At 35.6% G+C, this 20,358-nt stretch overlaps 1 protein-coding gene across 1 annotated transcript in view; it reads right to left on the bottom strand.

Annotated features, from left to right (window-relative positions):
• The window catches only part of DEUP1 (deuterosome assembly protein 1), an 89,790-nt gene that overhangs the window by 31,475 nt on the left and 37,957 nt on the right, over window positions 1-20,358 (bottom strand). Inside the window, exons 5-7 of the mRNA XM_087434027.1 lie at window positions 15,523-15,765; window positions 7,489-7,634; window positions 4,214-4,319 (exon numbers count right to left, since the gene is read on the bottom strand). Coding sequence (XP_087290153.1) covers window positions 4,214-4,319; window positions 7,489-7,634; window positions 15,523-15,765 — 495 coding nt within the window. The remainder of the gene's footprint in view (window positions 1-4,213; window positions 4,320-7,488; window positions 7,635-15,522; window positions 15,766-20,358) is intronic.

The following is a 20,358-nucleotide window of genomic DNA, read 5'->3' as shown; positions in this document are numbered from 1 at the left end:
TATTTTCTGTTGTATGCAAATCAACCGCTACTAGTGATGCTACTCTGATAACTACTTTGACAGGAAGGTGGAGAAAGTATTATCAAGCACTTTCTCCCTGCTTCATTGAGGTATAATTGGTATACAAAAAACTGCACATAATTAATGTATACAATTTGGTGAGCTTGGACATACATTGATGTTTCTATCACCACAGTCAAGGTAATAATCATATCAATTACCTCCAAAACTTTCCTTTGGTCCCTTCATTGTTTTTTTAAATTTTTTTTTGTGTTAAGAACACTTAATATGAGATCTACCCTCTTAACAAATTTTTAAGTTCACAATACCTTGCCGTTAACTATGGGCACTGTGTTGTGCAGCAAATTCTGGAACTTACTCGTCTTGTACAACTTAACTTTATACCCACTGAACTATCACTCCAGAGTGGTGTGGTGGAAGACACTGGACCAAGAGGTTGATGGACCAAGCATTTTTTAGGGAGAAAAAATTGGCTTAGAGAGGTTAAGTGACTTGCTCAAAGCCATAAAGCTATTAACTGGCAGAGCTAGGACTAGAACCTAGGACTCTTGGCTTTAAATTCAGTGCTTTTTCTAACTAAATTGTGCTGTACTGTTTGTGACTAAACACTATGTTTTTCAGAATTGTGTTATAATAAATTTCAAACTTAATGTGTCCACGAAAACACATCCCCTCCTCCCCTTGAGCCTGTGGCGTCTCATATTCTTGACCTTAGCTAAGCCTTCTGTGTTAGGAACATCTGGATCACCTTGCTCCTCCCTGCCCTCGTCCTCCCAAATCCAGTCAGGCAGCAAATGCTGCTCCTTCTGTTTCAAGCTCTCTTAAATCTCTCCTCTGCTCTCCATTCCTTCTATCACTGTCTTAGTCCAGCCTCATAGCATCTTTCTAGAAATCATTCACTGTCTCTAATTCTTTAAGTTTGGAGATAAAGTACACAATCCTTGATTTCAAAAAATCATAGTCCATTGGGGGAACAGCAAAATACAGAGTTACAACATAGTGTAGCAATCCATGTCAGCCGTATATAGTGCAGGGGTATTTAACCCAGCCTGAGGGTGGCAGGATAGGATTCCCAGAGGAGGGGACATCAGACCAAATACTGAAGGATGATTGGAAGCCAGACAGAAAATAGAGATGGAGAAGGGCTCCCAGGCAAAGAATGCAGTGAAGGCAAGGGGGTGAGAGAATGCGCCCTCAGTGAACCAAAAGGAGTTTGGAGGGGCTGGGACCTGGAGTGTTGTGAGAAATAAGGCCGGAGAGTTAAGCAGATGTCATCCATAGATATTCATATGAATTTACCCCAGGGCACTTATTCTTAAAATTGATTTTTTTTTCATTTCATCTTTAAACATTTCAGGATATATCTCTAAAGAATAAGGGCACACTCTCCCTCTTTTTTTAACGGAGCCAGAATACTATTATAATGTCTTAAAAACATTAATAACAATTCCTCAATATCATCAAATATCCAGGCCGTTTCCAAATTTAAAATTTTATCAGAAATGTAATGAATGTTTTTAAAATTTGTTTATTTGAATTGAGATCTAAATATGGTCCACACATTGAGACTGGTTCATATCTTTTTACAGCCTCTCTTTTGTGTGTGTTTGTGTGTGTTCTAAGCACTCTACATACATCATCTCATTTAATCTCCACAATATCGCTCTACTTTGTAGATTGGAAAATTAAGGTACATAACTTTTCACAGTCACGTTCCTGGTGACAGGCAGTCTGATTCCAGGACCTTACTCCTTGTGCTGTGTAACCTCTGTGAGCAAAGCCCTACAAGGGAGCTCATACACTGGAAAAAGCTAGAGTGGGCTGACCTAACCTGGAAAGTAGACATATCCAGAAGGCAAATGGGATCTGAGAGGTCCAGTCTCAGGCTCTATACCACCAACCCCTCATCTGATTCTATTCTTATTACTAACATTTTTAGAATTTCAGAGTTGGACATGGTCTAACGCCATCAATTAACACATGGAAAAAAAAGACTCACAGGGAAGGGAAGTGACTGGGCCTAAATTATCCAGCTCCCGAGACTAGGAGACTGGAGTGCAAATGACCTCACCCTGAGGACAATATTACAAGTCTCTTTCATCTCCAATCTTCTCTCTCCAATTATTTTCCTTACAATTTACTTGATGAAACAACAGGGTTGTTGTTCTGAGTTTGTCCCAGTTTTGGATTTTTCTGATTGCATCCCTGTTGTGTAGTTAACACGTTCTTTTAAAATTGAACTTTTAAAATGTAAAAAGAAGAATAGATTATTATGAAAAAGGAATAAACTTTTTATTATTTTCACAACATTTAGATATTAAAACAACATGCTATACTGCAAATCTTCTTTCTAAATGAGATTAATTTACTTAGCTCTAAATGACTTTTGGCTTTACTAAAAATGTCAATTTTATCACAAAATAAATGACTAAAAATCATTGTATATTGAAAAAAGAGAAAGGAATAAAACCCTTGCAAGATTCATAATACATGGATCTTGTTAGTTTTATTACAAGAGAATGAAGATACTCTCGACAAACACTTCCTGGAAGCAATAGCTATTTATACACAATTCATTTGCTAACTTTTCTGCCAGCAATGCATTATCTACAGGTCTCCAAGAGCCTACAATGAGATTTGTGCCTTGTAGTCTCCCTTCATATCAAAACTGTGCAAAATCAGTAGATTCCTTATATTACTCCAAGTTTTATTACTCTCTCTAAATCTCTGAGGTTAAGAATAGTGTAACTATACTTTAGCTGGCTTTAATCAACCTTTTATTATAATGCTCTCACTGGGGACACCAGTAAAGAACAGTCTTTTAAAGTTATATTTTTAAATATCAGTAAAATTAGTTTCATGGGATTATGTAAAAAATATAAGGAAAATGATCGTTAATTCATAACACCTTTTCTACACTTAACAGTTGCCTGACGATCAACTCTTTGGGAGACAGGATTTGACTTTCACATCATTGAATTTCTTACAGAAATAAGCAGAATAGCTACAATCCTACTAGATACTCAATAAATGTTTATGGAATTTATGTAAACAATAACTGAATTTATGACCCTACACAATTATGGGAGACCTTAGCCTTAATATTAATTAATTCATTCTTTAAATATTTTCACTAATTGTGTGTCAGGCATTGTGCTGGGCACTAGATCATAATTCAAAGCCACATCCAGGTTTTTCCTACTTTTAACAATTGTTTAGATTGTACAGCATTGAATATTCTGTGTGATCCTCAAACCTAAGACCAAAGAACTGGGTAGGAGCCATGATAAACCCACGGAAAGAAAGCCATACTGGATTTTACTAGAGGGAGAAGAGAATGTACTTTCTGTAGGAGAATTAAGAACCACAATGTCTTCAAGGACGGTGCCCAGGTCTCATTCATCCTCGTATTCCTAGCTCCTGGCAGGGTACTTGGCAGATGTTAGGTGCTCAATGACAACATGTGTGTGTAACCAATAACAACAGCAGCCAGTGTTTACTAGGTGCTTCCTCTGAGCTAGGTAGGCCTGGTTCTAAGCACTTTACATGCATTATTTTACGGATGTTAACTTAAGGGAAAAGTATGGACTCTGGAGCCAGATTTCTTGGCCTCTGCCCCTTAACAGCTGTGTAATATTAGGGGAAATTACCTAACTTCTCTATGCCTTAGTTTCCTCAAATGTACCTTCTAAGACGGTTGTGAGTAATAAATGAATTAGGATTTGTTAAGCCCTTAGAACAGCTCCTGGCACATGGTAAGTGCTATTTAAGGAGCAGCTACTATCAGCTCATTTAATCTTCATCACAACATTATGAGGTAGGTATTAATTATCTCATCCCCATCCTAGAAATGAGGACCCTGAGCAACTTGCACGGGCAGCTTCCCCAAGCTTAGGCTTCTACATGTGCTTGCGTGTCTGAGACTGTGCTCTTACACTGCTTGCTATAAGCCACCTCCACAGAGCCACAGGCCCTCCATGTCTCATGGGCATGAGTGGCAGAGTGCGGACCTAAGGTTTGTGTCTTTTATAGCATCACATAGGAGAATGTTAGAATTAGCAGCTTGGTAAGTTATTATATTAGGAGAAAATACAGAAGGAAAAAGAAAGGAGTGAGAAGGAAGATGTTGTCCCCCTTTGTATTCAAAGACTTCAGATCTGCCTGGCAGAATGGAGCTCATTATATTCCATACCTTGTTCAATTCTTTTTCATGATTTGGTTGATCTGGGGTCACTGAAAACAGCTCTTTCCTTTTCCTTTCTGGTTCTTTAATAGAAAGTGAGTAAGATGATTCAAGCCTACAAATTAAAATGAGTAAAAATTAAGCTTAGCTTGATAAACTGTTATGATTATATTGTTAATTTAGACCATTGTAGGCTGCAGAGATAGATTATTAGTCTGTTGGAAACACTTCTGGTTACAGAAATTGCAAGTTCTAATACATTCAGATCCCATAAGTATTTACATAGTTAACTGAGTGCAAATGGTTTCAGCGAAAAAAATAAATAAATAAAAGGTAGCAATTAATATGGAATTTCAATTATACATTAAAAATTGGAAGAATACTGGGTTTGCATATGTAGATAAGATTTTTGGATAAGAAGAAAAGGCTGTTTCCTATAACAAAATAGCTTGGGAACCTGTTAAAAAAAGGAAATACACCTGACTTGCTTCTACCTTGCGCAAAGGAACTGTCAGGAGAAGTCCAAGGGGAGCAAACTACTCCAAAAAAGTGACCCCAAATGATTAAACCTGACAGTCTACCCAGAGAGAGCTCAAATACATCTATTCTTTGGATGCTCAATTTATAAAATGGAATTGCAACCACGTATGGATACTAGAGGGGAAAAGCAGAAACTAGCATAAAAAGTACAATTTCCACAGGAAGTTTGGAGGGGTGTAAGCAGGTAATGTTCACTTCCACATAGGGAAGTTGGTAAAAAAAATCATTAAAACAGAAAAATACAGATAATCAGGCAAGGAAAGTGCATGCTTTCTATTTCTTGACTAACCTAGTAGAGTGTTTGGAAGAATGTACCCACCTGTGGGTACAATTTTAGATTTCCAAAGAACTTTTTAAAAGGTTCCACAAATCAAAAACTTAAACCACACAAACAAAACAAAATCTGAGTAATGAGAGAGAAATAATTCATCTAAAGATTGAAAATAAAGGGAACTTTTAAAGGTATAAATTACTAGTGATATTCCTGAGGTATGTATGTCTAGACTGGATTGCTTTTTCTGATTATCAAATATATATGTTAACTATAGAAAACAGAGTATATCAGAGTATATACTGGTTGAATGTTGTCAGCCAGGAAAAATCATCGTTAGCATTTTCGTGTATATGAATTGTCTTTTTTCCTATGCATATGTGTGTAAATACATACATGTTTCCCATACAATTAGAATGTACTGTACACATTATTTTTCAGTCCCTTTTTGTTTCCTACTCAGTAATATATTGTGAACATTTTATCCAATATTTTCCTAAAACATTATGTCAGGATCAGTATTAAATTTTTCTTATTTCTTATGATTTGGAAGAGGTGAAAAATGAAATTTCCTCTTTTTCAGTTCTTCCTAAGCAATTTCAGGGAGCGGAATGCTGAACTGAATGGTGAAAACCACATGATGATCTTGCAAATTTCAGTGAGTGAATGGAACAAATGTCAAACTTCAATGTGGACAAGTCCAAAGAAGAAAACAATCATCATGCTAATATAAATATAAAAAGGAATTATCATTTGTCATGTAGGAAAAGAATGTTGGAATTATTTTTAATAACTCTTAGAACATATCAGCCCAAGGTGCTTCTACAACTAAAAAAAGAAAAAGCTAACAACATTTTAGCATTATTGAGAAAGGTTCTGAAAATGAATAAAAACATTACATTCCTACTTCTATAAATCTATTGTACATGTACACTCAGTAGTCTGGGCTGCTTCACCTTAATACAACTGTAAAGAAGAAACAGATCCCAAATAAAAGAAACCAAAACAATAAAGAAGATAGAACCACATTGATATGAGAACAAACTGAAAGGATTAGAAACTTTCAAGGGGAAAGATGAAGGTTGAGATATCTATGCCCAAAGTCTAAAATACAATGGAAGCCGTGAAAAGTTAAATCTCTATCTTTTCATCAAATTTCAGAATACTAGAACTGAGGAATACCCCAAATGAGAAAGATGTAGTTTGGAGACCAAAATAAATACCAACTTAATTAGAGGATGGCAATCAGGCATAGCAAAAGAGTTGTATTGGCCAAATATGTGAGTAACTGCAAGATTTTAGATTAAACCCTGTATTGAAGGAGAGCTGGCAATGTCTGGAATGCAGCATTGGCCTTGTGAGATAGCTCCACAGAAAGCACCTACAATACTTTTCACAAAACCAAAGCTAGATAGGGGTTGAATGGTTTGCTCTTCTAGGAAATTTCTTATGTTTTTTAGGCATATACATTATTTGTGCGAAGACATTTCTCACCAACACACCACATTGCAAAAGTGCTTTGCACATAGTATATTTCCAGTTGATTTATTAATGATTGGTGACGATGATATATAGCTTGTATATGGAGCACTCAATAATGCTGCCTGGCTAATAGGCCTTCTAGCATCTTTGGTGAGAAATACAATGGGTCATTTTTAGGGATCTTAATTTTCCATTTGTTAAGTGTAGACCTCAAAGAAATGCTAGCAGTTCGCACAATTTTGAAGAAATAATTATTCCCTTTAAAACAATGTAATCATCTTTCAATAAAATATCTCTCACCATTTGGCTACTCAGTTTTTAAAAATCCTATCATTGGTCTGGCATTAGCCTTCAGATTTGAGAAGGATTCAAGTTCTAATGAGAATTAGAACATCAATGAATGGTTAGAACAGTCAAACTGTCTATTCACAAGCATAAACATTGACTAATCCTCACCATCCCGTTTGTGGTAATGGAGTATGCAATATCTGTCCGATTTTGAAAGAGGAAAAAAAATCTGTTCTAACAAAACCCTGAATGGGACTGACAAGGTGGTAAGCATGGAGGCCAAAATAAATAACACATTTACAAGTGAAAAAGTTAATAATAGGTTTACAGGCAATCAAAAGAAAAGCATTTGGAAAATATGTTATAAATCTTGTTTATCAACATATATAATTAAATACCAGCTCTATACTATTGTTTTTATAATATCCTGAAGAATAAAGTTCTAAGAAAACTTCTGACTCAGTGTGACACTTAAGTATCCATAAATCAGAACATGATATCATGTTCTAGGTAAATAAAGATATTAATTTTGAAGATAATTATTAATTTTATTTTTAATATCTAATATTATCCAATAATTAACAGCTTGTTAATAGAAAACAAATAGACTTTTTATTCTAGTTCCAAATATAAAACTCTTAAAAATATTCAAAGATCATGTTTTGAACAGTTTTTCTCAGGCTACTGAATACAAAGAATTTACCTTTTTTTATTTTCTTGAGCATTTTGGCACTCGCCTATTTTTAATAATTCTCTGTGCAACTGCAACCGTTCCATTTCTATAATTCTCAAGAGATCATCACGTGACTGTAACTCACTTTTCACTTCTGAGAGTCCTGCTTCCATGGCCTAAATAAAAACATCAAAAATTTTCAATGCTCATATGTGGATATCATGATGTATAATACATTTAAAAATATTTAACACCTGTGAACCAGCTTAATTTCAAATGAACTGATATTTAGTCCTTTGCGGGCTCTGTGTTACAGAATTTCATTCATTTAGTCAACAAATATTTACTGAGCTCTGATTACGTGCTCAGCCCCGAGCATATAGAAACAGAATCTGTCCTCAGTGAGCTTACAGTCTAGTGAGAAAGACAAAGAATAACCAAATAATCACACAAATATGGTCACACTGTCTGTGAATTTGAAAGAGAGAAACGTAAAAGTATGAATAAGATATCAACGCATCAAATTTGGATTAATGCAAATAATTCCCAGTTTAAACAAGATAATAGCCAAGAAAAATCTAATTTCAAAGCGGGCCAAGAAAGTGAAATATAAACCATGGTTTATGATTCCATTATTGCCCGAGAGTAGCCCTACTTTAGCTGGGAACTAGAAACACCAGCAATTCTGGGAGTCCAGTGTTTTATCTTGTTACTAGGACAGGCTTGAGCAAGTTTAAAAGCCGTTGGGAAGGACCCAGTGAGGAGGCAGAAGGGGTAACAGCAATGATGTCAGATTCCTGAGAAGGTGGGTGGGATGGGTCCTGAAGCACAAGAGAAAGAACTGCCTAAAGAGAAAGAGTGCCTCTGCTCTTGCAATAGGAAAGGAGGAAGATGGAATGTAGGCAAGCACACGCATTTGGGTGTGGGGAGATAAGACAGTGGCCATCTGTTGGCTTCCATTTTCCCTGTGAAATAATAAGGCACCATCAATGGAAGGAGAGGTGGAGGTGGGGCTATGGGAGTGGTTTTTGAGAGTGAGAAGGTTTAAATGGCCTGCAATGGGAATGGCAGAGTTCGCTGATTGGAGCAACACAGTAGGATTCCCGGCAGTGTTGAATACTCATTTATTTGTGAGCATGACCTGTTGAGTGATTTTCTCCAGCAGTACTTGGCTGTTCTCTGGGAGAGAGGAATGGCGGAGTCCTTCCGTATCATCTAGGTCTCTTCCACTCAGTTATACAGGGAAACTAATGTTTTCTCAGTACGCCTGACCCAGGTCATCAAATCCATTGCCACTTTTATAGATGGGGCAAGTGAGAGCCAGACTTGGTCGAAAGTTACACAGCTCATAAGTAGCAGATTTTGGAACAGAAAAATCCAGATCTTTTGTCTACTAGTCCAGTTAGACCATTCAAGATGCAAAAATAATTCATTTCACACAAAATAGTAAGAGAAACAGACCTGCAACTTATTGGTAAAGACAGGCTGAGGTACTCCAAAGGGTAGGAGTTTCCTCTGCTAATCAAGGCTGTAGAAAACACTACAGATATTTTTAAAACATAATTTGTTCAATAATTATTTATATATATCAACAGATTTATTCAAATATAATCCACATACCATAAAACTAACCCATTTAAAGTATACAATTCATTAGATTTTAGTATATTCACAAAGTTGTGCAAGTCGCACCACTATCTAATTCCAGAAGATTTTCATCACTCCCAAAATAAACCCAATACCCATTGGCAGTCAATCCTCTTTTCCTTCCCCTTAGTCCCGGGCAACCACTAACATATATTCTGTCTCTATGGAATTGCCTATTCTGGACATTTCATACATATGGAATCATCCAATACGTGGCCCTTTGTGACTGGCTTCTTTCACTTAGCACAATGCTTTCACGGTTCATCCATGTTGTAGCATGTATCAGTACTCCATTCCTTTTTATTGATGAATAATATTTAATAGTATGGCTATACCACATTTTGTTTATTTATTCATCAACTGATGGCCATTTGGGTGTTTCTGTTTTTTAGCTATTATGAATAATACTGCTATGAAAATTCATGCACAAGTTTTTATGTGGACATATGTTTTCTTATTCATTAATTCTTATCCAAAAATTCACAAAGCCTAGAAATATAACTGTGTAGACAGTACAGGACATATGACTTCCCAGATAAACTTTTTTTTTTTTTTTTGGTGAGGAAGATTCACCCTGAGCTAACATCTGTTGCCAATTTTCCTTTATTTTTTTTTTGCTGGAGGAAGATTAGCCCTGAGCCAACATCCGTGCCAACCTTCCTCTATTTTGTATGTGGGTTGCTGCCTCAGCATGGCTGACGAGTGGTGTAGGTCTGCGTGGGATCCAAACTCAAGATCCCAGGCCGCCGAAGCAGAGCGTGCCACTATGCCACGGGGCTGGCCCCCAGATAAACTTTTTTTTATCAAAGTCTTAAATATATATTATTTTGCAGGAGAACTAGAGACCTGGGTTCAGTGAAGGACCTAACTGCAATAGTTTAGTCCCAGAAGTTCCTGGCTGACTTAGAAATAAGTATAAAAATATATTCAAATAAATTTAATAGACTTGTTTGAATAAAGATTTGTTTGGATAAAGTCCCTGTTTCAAACAGTGGGGACTTTTCAGATGAGGTTAAATTTCAAAATAAACAAAAGAAATGTGAAACAATAGATTAGCAAGTAGAAAGACAAACCACCTTGATGTGAATGTCATCCATTACTTTGCCCAATTGAAGAAGGCACTATCTGGGCTCCCTGCTTTGCAAATTTGCCACCAGGGAGCAATCTACCATGAAGCTGCATGTAGAAAAGTGGGCCTGCCTTCACTTGGGGAAGGAGAGACACAGAAGGGCCCTCACTGCAGGCCAATGAAATGTAGTGTCACCCTGGGCTAGCGTTACCTGAAATTCTGGAAAATATGATACTAATAGAGTCTGTTTGTTTAATGTTAATAGAAAATAATACCTGTAAGTGCGACATTTGGAGATATCATTAAGGGGGAAAAAAAGCTTATTTGTGATCTAGCTACACAGGGAGGGAAATTTATGTTAAAATTGAAACTTTTCATAATGCAAATCAATAATAATGATTTGACACATTTTTCTAACATGAATCAGTATGCAAAAGATTTTAATTATAATTCATAGGATTATGTAAATTGACTATAAAAGTAGAAGAAAAGAGGCTTTGTTGATATTGATAAATTGACAATTTTTTTTTTTTTGACGAAGATTAGCCCTGAGCTAACATGTGTTGCCAATCCTCCTCTTTTTTGCTGAGGAGGATTGGCCCTGGGCTAACATTTGTGCCCATCTTCCTCTACTTCATATGTGATGCTGCCACAGCATGGCGCGATAAGCGGTGCGTAGGTCCTCACCCAGGATCCAAACCTGTGAACCCTGGGCTGCCAAAGCGGAGCGTGCAAACTTAACCACTACACCACTGGGCTGGCCCCTGCAGTTGTTTTTTGACTTGTGCAGTATCCCTTTGAATTCAATGTTAATAATACTGAGCTGACACAAAAATTAGTGAATTTATTTAACTTAGATGTAATTTTAAAATTGGCATGCTTTAGCATAAAAGTCAAATCAATTATTTGTCAGTAAGGATGCAAATATTCAGGAAAATGATTCTTTGGTACTTGATTCAGTTATTGGAACACTTTCAAGTTGGTTTGTAACAACTTGTGTATGTAAATCAACTTTTTTAACTGTAAATTTTATGAAATCTAAATACAGATCAGGTATTTCCAGTGGATACTTAGCATCCAAATTGAAATATATTGTAAGTGTAAAATACACACCAGACTTTGAAGACTTAGTATGAAAAGAAATGTAAAATATCTCATTAATAATTTTTACATTGATTACATGTTGAAATGATAATACTTTGGATATATGTTGTGTTGAATAAAATATATTACTATTATGTATTAATTTCACCCATTTCTTATTCTTTTAATATGGCTACTAGAAAAATTTAAATCATATTTGTGGCTTGCATTATATCTCTATTGGACGGTGTTGTTCTAGCACCTTAATGACACATTAACAAGCAACCAAAAAAGGTCATTTTCGGGGGCATAGATATTAGAAAAAATGCAGAACAATTTATTGTTGTCATTAACTTCCAATGAGAAATAGTGCACATTTGAAAAATATGAGTATAGTGCAGCACAGTAAATAAATATATGCAATGGAATTAATATGTATACTGACACATTTCAAGGTTGTAGAAAGAAAGTGAGAAGACGTGATTCATGTGAAAATTCAGATGCATCTGGCACTAAAGTGTGTTATAAACTAAACAGAATTTTATATAAATTAAGTGACAGTAATTCAAATCAAAATGGTTGTCTTTTTAAATTCATGTGCAAGATGTGGAACACTGTCATATGAAAGTTTTGCAAAAAGAGAAGAGAAACTTCTTTCTAAGCACATGCACTGGTTACAATGATTATTTACCTCTAATTATTCCCATTTGGTAAAATATAAATTTTGTATAAAACAAGTTTAAGGCCCATCTGTTTAGTTAGAAATTTGCCTAATGGTTTGACACACAGTGATTTTAAACCTTCAAATCAGTTACCAAATAGTAAATAATTGATATCTTCTCATTTAGTATTTATTCCAAAGCAAAAGAATGAAACATAAGTGGAATTCAGAAATAAAACAGGAAAAAGCCCAAATAAAAGCATTATTCTCAGCATTTTTTTCCTAAACGCATCAAAAATAATTAGTGTTTTCCCGGGAGTAGAAATCTTATCTTTTAGATACTTTGAAGGTTTGGAACCAAATTACTTCTCAAAATCTTTTCATTAGGACTATAATATATCTTTGGTATGTGTGTGTGAAACATACTCCAGAATACTTTGGTTGGTTTTTTAACACACGCGATTCTTTTGTGAAGTATAAAATGGAGAGTCTTAGTTTAAATTTAGTAATGTTCCTAGATCCAAGGATAACTAAATTATTTTTTTAAATGAACAAAAATTTGTAAAAATAACTTTGGTAAACTTTCTTATAGAAATTCATGGATAATAAATAAATAATAGTCATGTTAATATTTATCATTAACTATAGAAAACATCACAAAGTAGAGAATTACTAGTAAAGAATATGAGAAAAATAACATTTTAAAATTTAAAGCAAAGTTTCTTAACCTCAGTACTATTTACATTTTGGTCTGGATAATTCTTTGCAGTGGGGGTGGTCTTGTACATTGCAGGATGTTTAGCAGCATCCCTGGTCTCTACCCAGTAGATGCCAATAGTACCCCTTTCCCCTGTTGTGACATCCAAAAATGTATCCAGGCATTGCCAAGTGTCACCTGGCGAGCAAAATCACCCAGCAGAGAACCACTGATTTAAAGGAAAGTCATAAAAATTAGGCAATATTGTTACTTTATAACCTTTAGTGTAAATATCAATAAAAATATTTCAAAATTATATTGACTTCTATGAATAGCTGGGTTTTAATTTTGTTAGTCTATATTCAGGAATATTAATAAATTATTAAGTACATTAATAAGTGTATACATGAGGAAAAATCAAGTGGGTAACATGGACTTTCCTTAGCCCAGACAACCTATAGAGGCTTCTCAGGAGTGCATGTAAGCCCCTGGAAGTTTGTAGAGATCTTGGGTGAGGGGATGAGTCATATCCTGTTGGACTTGGGTCAGGAATGTAAGTCAATTAAATGATATTGTTAAAAGATAGGGTGGCCTTGGACATCGGGTGGTTCGAGTCCTCTAACTTCCTGCTACACGTTCAGACTCCCAGGTTGCACTTTGTCTCTTCCTGTCAATAGAAGTGTGTCAATGTGATAAGTGTGCGAAGTACAGGTTTACGGCATTTACTTGGAGAGAGGGTAGAGATTATAATATGAACCCGGAATGTTAATTTAGTAAAATCTTTCACTGTACACTCTTCCTCTATTTGTAATATTCCTTTTTTTAACAAGATTCTGCAACTTACTTCCTGGAAAAGTCTAAAAGATAAGGTTCTAAGAAAGAGAAAGCTGGGGTTGGTCAAGGAAAGCATTACAGAGAAAGCCAGTCATACTGCCGAGAGAGGAGAACAGAGGCTCCTTCTAGAATAGGGTAAGAGTAGTGATTTCTATTCTGCAAGTGAGCCAAGAACCAAGCGCCGAACCTCAGCCTATAAATGGGGATGTGCTTAGATGCCGTAATAGGTCCAAACAGAATTTTCTGGGGGAGATTAAGAGGAACTAATAGTGAAGAAGCTGAACCTCACCAAAGGGTAGAACCAGACTTCATAACTGGACTCGCTAATGAAATATGTTTCAGGCAAACTAAAGAGAACAGAACAAAACAGATCTGAGCAGAAAATAGATTTCCAGAGACCAGAACCAAAAAGACCTCAAAAAGGGACAAAGAGAACTCTTCAGTCTGTGCAGGATAACCTGAAACCTGGAGGAGAATATTTTGGGAAGTATCCAGAAAAATAATCTCCTTATTTATTGATTGTGATCCTGGTGCAGACTCCAGCAGTGCAAAGACAGCTGCATAATGTAAGTTTAAGTTGTCTTTAAATCAGGGCCAGAGGTGTGACCAGTTGTCCCATACCAGGGAGATGAACGGGAAGTAGCCCCTGAGAGGGAGAGAATCCCATCAGAACCAGCAGTCATGCAGAACCACCTCAAACAGGACTGCGTGGGCTGACTGACAAGCTAACCACTGGACACCGCCTGGACAACCTCTAGAGCAGAAGAATAAGGGCTAATCTCATTTATCTTTTAGCGAAGCCAGAGAAAACATTAGCAATACCTTTTCTATTTCTAGAAAATTTATGGCTTCCTCCAGGTTTAGTATTTGTGGTTTAGCTTAATTTGTCTGTTTACATCTGTTTTCTAATTTGTCTTAGAATAACACCCCCCCTCCAAACAAAGCTGGAGCTTGGGATGGGGGAGATGTACTTCTCTTAGAAATGCCACGCAATAGGAGAAGCTGGGAGCCTTGTGTTGTGTCCCCTTGCAAACTTGGGGAAAGGGAACACAGAAGAGTACATGCTGGCAGAGAAAGAAGTTAAAGGACTAATCTCATATATAAATGTGACAGGATAGGGGGATGAGGAGTTGCCTGAAGACTAAGATATGACCCTGGGAGTTTAAGTGGCAGAAGATCCTGAGGTGGAATAACTTAGAGAAGTAGAAGTCTGCTCAGACAGTGACCTGAGAAAGTCTACCTAAGCGTGGGGAGGGAATAGAGTGGGACAAGAAATGGGTCAATTGACACAGAGGAATGGGTAGAAAGAGGCTGACTGTTTGGAGGTGGGAGATAAGACCTAGAATGGGAGATAAAACTATAGAATGTCTCAAGTAACTGGGATATCTGTGAATAAGAAATACATATTTAGTAAAGAAATGGATCATGACCAATTATGATGAATGCTATATAACCTTCTTAGTGGTTGCAAAAAGTAGAGAGACAAAAGAAAAAAGATTTTTGAGTTAAGAAAAAAATTAATTCTTGTAAAAACCATCAATCATATCTGCCAATGTGGAAGTTACTCCCCCCACCAAAAAAAAAAATCTCCAGGCCACTTGTTTGGTAAATGATTCTGATAAGGTTAACAGTGATAAGTCACAGGGAGTGAAACCCGTGCCTCTCACTGAGGTTATGAGATTGTTGAACCCTTAATGATTTCCTGGATGTCCAACCCAGGATTCCTGTGAGTCAAAGAGGCACAGGGCCAGAGAGAATGAATAGTGGGGACACAGGGTGGTGTGCAGCTAAAGCGCCATGGTTTTAGGCACGGAGGTCTGTAAGTGCCCGCTCTTATACTGCACTGGTAATACATTATTATTATGTCACTGCAGAACCAAAGTGCACTCGAGTGGGGTAAATTACCTATGGGATTACTGAATTTACTCATCAAGTGAGAGTTACATACTAAGAGGAAATATGAGGTGAATTTACACATGTAATATAAAATTTGCTTTCTAATCCATATACCTGTTGAGTCATCATTTATATACCTCATGGGCAATATCAGTTGAAAAATAAATAAATCTTCACCTGGCACTGTCTTTGGTACATTTTCAGTTCTTGTAAGAGCTTCTGATTTTCATCTTGTAACTTATTCCTGCTTAGTGCTATTTCACTCACAGCTGATTTTAATTTTTCAATAATGAACTCATCTCTTTCACTGGTTTCACAACTGGGATCTGGTTCACACATCAACAGAGGAATTTCAGAGCTGCCGTCTTCTATGTGCTGTTTTTTACCATTTAGTTGAGTTTGGTAACTTTGTGCCTGTTTCTGAGAAATATGAAAACTGTGTCAACTAAATGGAGAATATCATATTTAAGCTTACATAAAGTTCAAGAATGATAGACAAGAATTAAGAAAAACATCTTTAAATACGTCATTAGATAATGAAGCTTTGTCCTTTGTAATTCAGTCTTGTGTTTATTCTGAAACCTCAATTTCAGATGGCATAAAGAGAAAACATATTTGTATAACCTCAGGGCAAAGATGTAGAATAGGGTGCGGGTCTTGGGGTAGGGAATTCTTATTCACCAAGAAAGAAAAAATCTTGAAGATATAAAAAGAGGAAAACTATGGATTCAACTGAACAATAGTTGAAAATATCTCTACGACCAAAAATAAACAAATAAAACAAAAACAACTGGATTGTAGAAAAGAGTTGTCAACACATATAACAAGGGATAATAATTCTTGATGTACAAAAACTTCTACACATCAATAAGAAAAAGACAAACAACACAAAAGAAAAATGGGCAAAGTTTATGAACAGGCAATTCATAGAAGAGGAAATGAAAAAGGCTAGGAAGCATATGAAGACATGCTCAACCTTATAAGCAGTCAGAGAAATGCAAAGCAAATCAAGCCAATATTACTATTAGACCATCAAGTTGGTAAAAATCAAAAGACTGATAACATTCCAAGCTGGTGAGAGTATGGGTACTCCCATCACCTGTTCATGAATTGTAAATCACTATAACCTTTTGGGGAGTAAACTGCTAGTATTTATTAAAAATTTGAATGGACATACTCTTTGGCTCAACAATCATATTTAAGATTTTAATCTAAACAAAAGGAAAGTATTAGTATGTAGAGACGTGTATACAAGGATATTTGTTACAATATTGTAATAGCAGAAAACTGGAAACAACCTGAATGCTCATCAATAAGGAAATAATTGAAAGAATTATGGTATATCTACTATATATTGTGATATATTAGGTATAGTATATATACTACATACTATGAAATATTATGAAGAATTAAGTGGAATTTTATGTAGTGACTTGAAAGGATATCCATGGCTGATTAAGTAAAAAAGTAAATTTTTAAAAAGGAAAAATATACAAACTTACACACAAACACACATTGACATGTTTGTACAAACAAAAGAAAACTCATGTAAAGATAAACACCTGTTAACAGTGTTTATATTAAATGGACCAGAGTGGAGTGGGGGATGAGGCTATTAATTTTACCTTAGATTATTTTGTTCTGTTGAATTCAGGGAACATGTATAACATATAATTCAAGTAACTTAAAGAAAGAATGAAAAATAAGTATATCAAACAAAAATCGTAGTTTCTTACTGGCTTTAATAAAATTCCAAATTCCTTAGCCGAGTCTCTAAGGCTTATTATCATCTGTATCTAACTTACCAGGCTTACTGCCCACTACCCCTCCCTACTTCCCACAGGGACTTCCAGCCAATTGGCCCATTTTCCATGCCTAGAATTCACCTTTTGCTCTCTTGCCTCAGTGATTTCACTCGTTATTTCCATCACCCAGCATACATTCTCTCTTGTCTCAAAATATATCCATTCTTCAAGGTCCAGGCCCAGTCCCACCCCTGCTAGAGAATGTTTTCTGACTACCTCAGTCCAAACTTTTCTCTTACTCCTTGGACCTCTAAAAGGATTTGGATCCTTTCCATTCACCTGTCATTAATTACCAGTAAATCCGTACATGTATTATCTCTATATCTAGGCTATAAGGTTCTTGAGGGCAGGGACCAAGCAATTTTAGACTTTCTAAGTGATTTTCCCACAGGCATGCAAAAACATGTGTTACTTAATGATATAATAACAATGAACTTCTTAATAGCACCATCCTTTAAGACATGTAGACTGAATTCACCATTACAGATATTTCATGCACTTGTGACTTTACCCAGTGTTGGACCTACTCTGGTTATTTTCCTGTAGTTGGCATTTCCATCTGTAAAAAGATTACACGCTGAATGGCAAAGATAGTAATATTTAACCTCTATTTTCTTCTAATTTAGAGGATAGTATTAGATAATGTACCTGAAACTGATCACACTTCTCAGATAATAATTTTTGTTGAGCATCTAAAGAAACTAGATGTGTCTGATATAGTATCTCTTGCTTGTCCCATTCTCTTGACTTTGTTCTAAATTCCTTTAAAAAAAATGGAGGGACAAACATAAATTGAAGAAAATTATTCATTTTAAATGAACAGTGAACATGGCTTCTTTCATTTGTACATCTTTATTCTGAGAAAAAAAGTAAGTCTATTCTTTTCCCATTAGAAAAACAAAAGAAGCATCAACTCACTCATCTTGGATTTACTTACTACATATACTAGGAAAATATGGAATTTGTAACTTAATTCTTGTATTAAAAATTAAGCATTTTATTTGTTAGAAATGTAAGAAGTTTCTCTGATAACAAATGATGATTACTAATAAGGGAGTTTCAAACAACTTTTTGCATCAACCAGTAGTTCGTTTCTATTTCCTGAGCTGACACCAGAAGTTTTTTCCCTTCTTTCATTCTCTGCACTCAGTCACCAAACTTGTTCCCTTATTTTTTTAGGGGGTGGGGCTTGGATTATTTTGTGACTCTGTCCCCTGCGGCTTTCAAAGCTACCATCCAAGGTGAAGCCAAGATCAACTCATTCTTGAGAACAGAACAACCATCTCAGGCCTCATTTAGGCAATACCAACTGGGCTAACCTGGGGAAGAAGTGGTGGAACTAGCTTGATACAGCATGCTCAGTTCTTCAAGTTTTTGCTTACATAGTATACTCATAGAGCATGATTATCTGTTCACAACTTAACACGAGGAAAGGATATGGCTTTGGGAATGACAAAGAAAACTTCACTGCTTCTCAATTTTGCCTAGGGCTGGCCCCTGTATCTTATCTTTCTGTCCAGACTGTAAGCAACTTAAGGGTTTCATTACTTTTGTATTGCTCACAGTGCCTGACAAAGTGCCAGGCAGCACTTATATTCCACGAATGTACAAACAAAAACATGGTATTAATATTTCCTAGAATTTAAACATTTCTCACTAAATTTTGCAAAGAAAACAACATGGTTGGAAACAAACTCTGTAGTTACTAAGTCCATGACTATATATTGTTGCATATAGATACATGGCATGAAAGTATTGATTTCCAGTCATCAATTCAGTAATATTTATTAAGCACCTAGTGTCCACCAGGTATGATGGAGAGAAGAGAAGAGAATTTGGAAATATTTCATGATTAAAAGAAACAAATTTTTGAAAAAAAATCAGGGAATATATAATAAAGTAGGGAAATGTACATGTAAACAAATAATTTTACGGTATAAGTATAATAATAACACTATAGTATTATTATATATACAATTATTATATATTAATTATTATATTATATATAATATATTGTATTATATATATAACACTATAGTGTTGTTATTGTATTATATATAATAGATATTATATAAGTATGATATTATATGTAATAACACTATAGTGTTATTACTGTACTTTATTGTACTATATTGTGACAGAGGATGTCTCCATCATCCCAGCCATCTCCAATAATATGTCAAATTGGAACATAGTTCATTTGGCCAGAGTGATTGGTGTTGTTTTCAAGATGGCTGAAAGGACTGGATTGGCTATGCTGGAAAATAAATATGCTAATTTAGAGAATTAAAACTACATCTTGCTTAAAATGAGAAGAACATGGCATTTCATATTTTTTATAGAGATGATTTTAAAGAATATTTGGGGAAATTTTCATTTTATAAATCCACAAATCCCAAAACAATTAGTGAAGGGAGGCTACAAATTAGGAGGCTTTTATAGTAATTAAAGGTGACCTGAAATTGAGTGGTGGTAATAAAGTTGGAGGAATATGGATAGACTCCCTTTTAAATATATAATAATACCTTATGAGCAATGGACTGTATTTATTAAGATAAATGGAGACAGTTCATTTAAAGCTATTGACTTTGATTCTGACATTCGACAATTTTAAGTTAAGTAGATGAAAACAGTCTTTAGCAATAGTGACAAATTTACAAACCTAGTAGTGGAAAATAGGTAACAATTCAAATCAATACAAGGTAGGTAAAAAAAATTGCTGTTTACTTTCAATTTAGAAAGGAGTCTTCGGAGTCAGAAGTTAAAATGTGGGCAAGGTTGACTTACACAGTTCATGTCTTTCAGATAATATTAATTTTTAGCATCACCCACCCAATAACCTCAATCTTGAAAATAAATATTTCCCAGAATTCTTTAGAAGCATGCAGAAGCATTAACCTCAATTCCTCATAAAGGAAGGAAACAGGTAGAAATGAGGCCAAGAATGAGGCCAAGCAAGGCTAGAAATGTGTGTCACAGACATATCAGCAGGTGCTTATAATAGTTCTGACTTCCTTGGTCTTACAGATATATTGGTTTCAAGATTAGTGAGCAAGCACAATATATCCAGCAGTTATGGGGCCATGCAGAGACCTAGAGAGCTTTATAAGGATTTTTGCAGAGACTGGAGGTGTCAGCCCAGGTTCCAGAAGGACTGTAGACTTGCCTGAATCTCCAGAGTAAGTTCTCCATGGCTGGAAAACCTTTT

Source organism: Ceratotherium simum, chromosome 7 (assembly GCF_057802395.1).
Source record: "Ceratotherium simum simum isolate JZ-2026a chromosome 7, ASM5780239v1, whole genome shotgun sequence".
Taxonomy (NCBI): Eukaryota; Metazoa; Chordata; class Mammalia; order Perissodactyla; family Rhinocerotidae; genus Ceratotherium; species Ceratotherium simum.
Note: the sequence above shows the minus strand (reverse complement) of the source record. Positions and strands in the feature narration are given on the sequence as shown.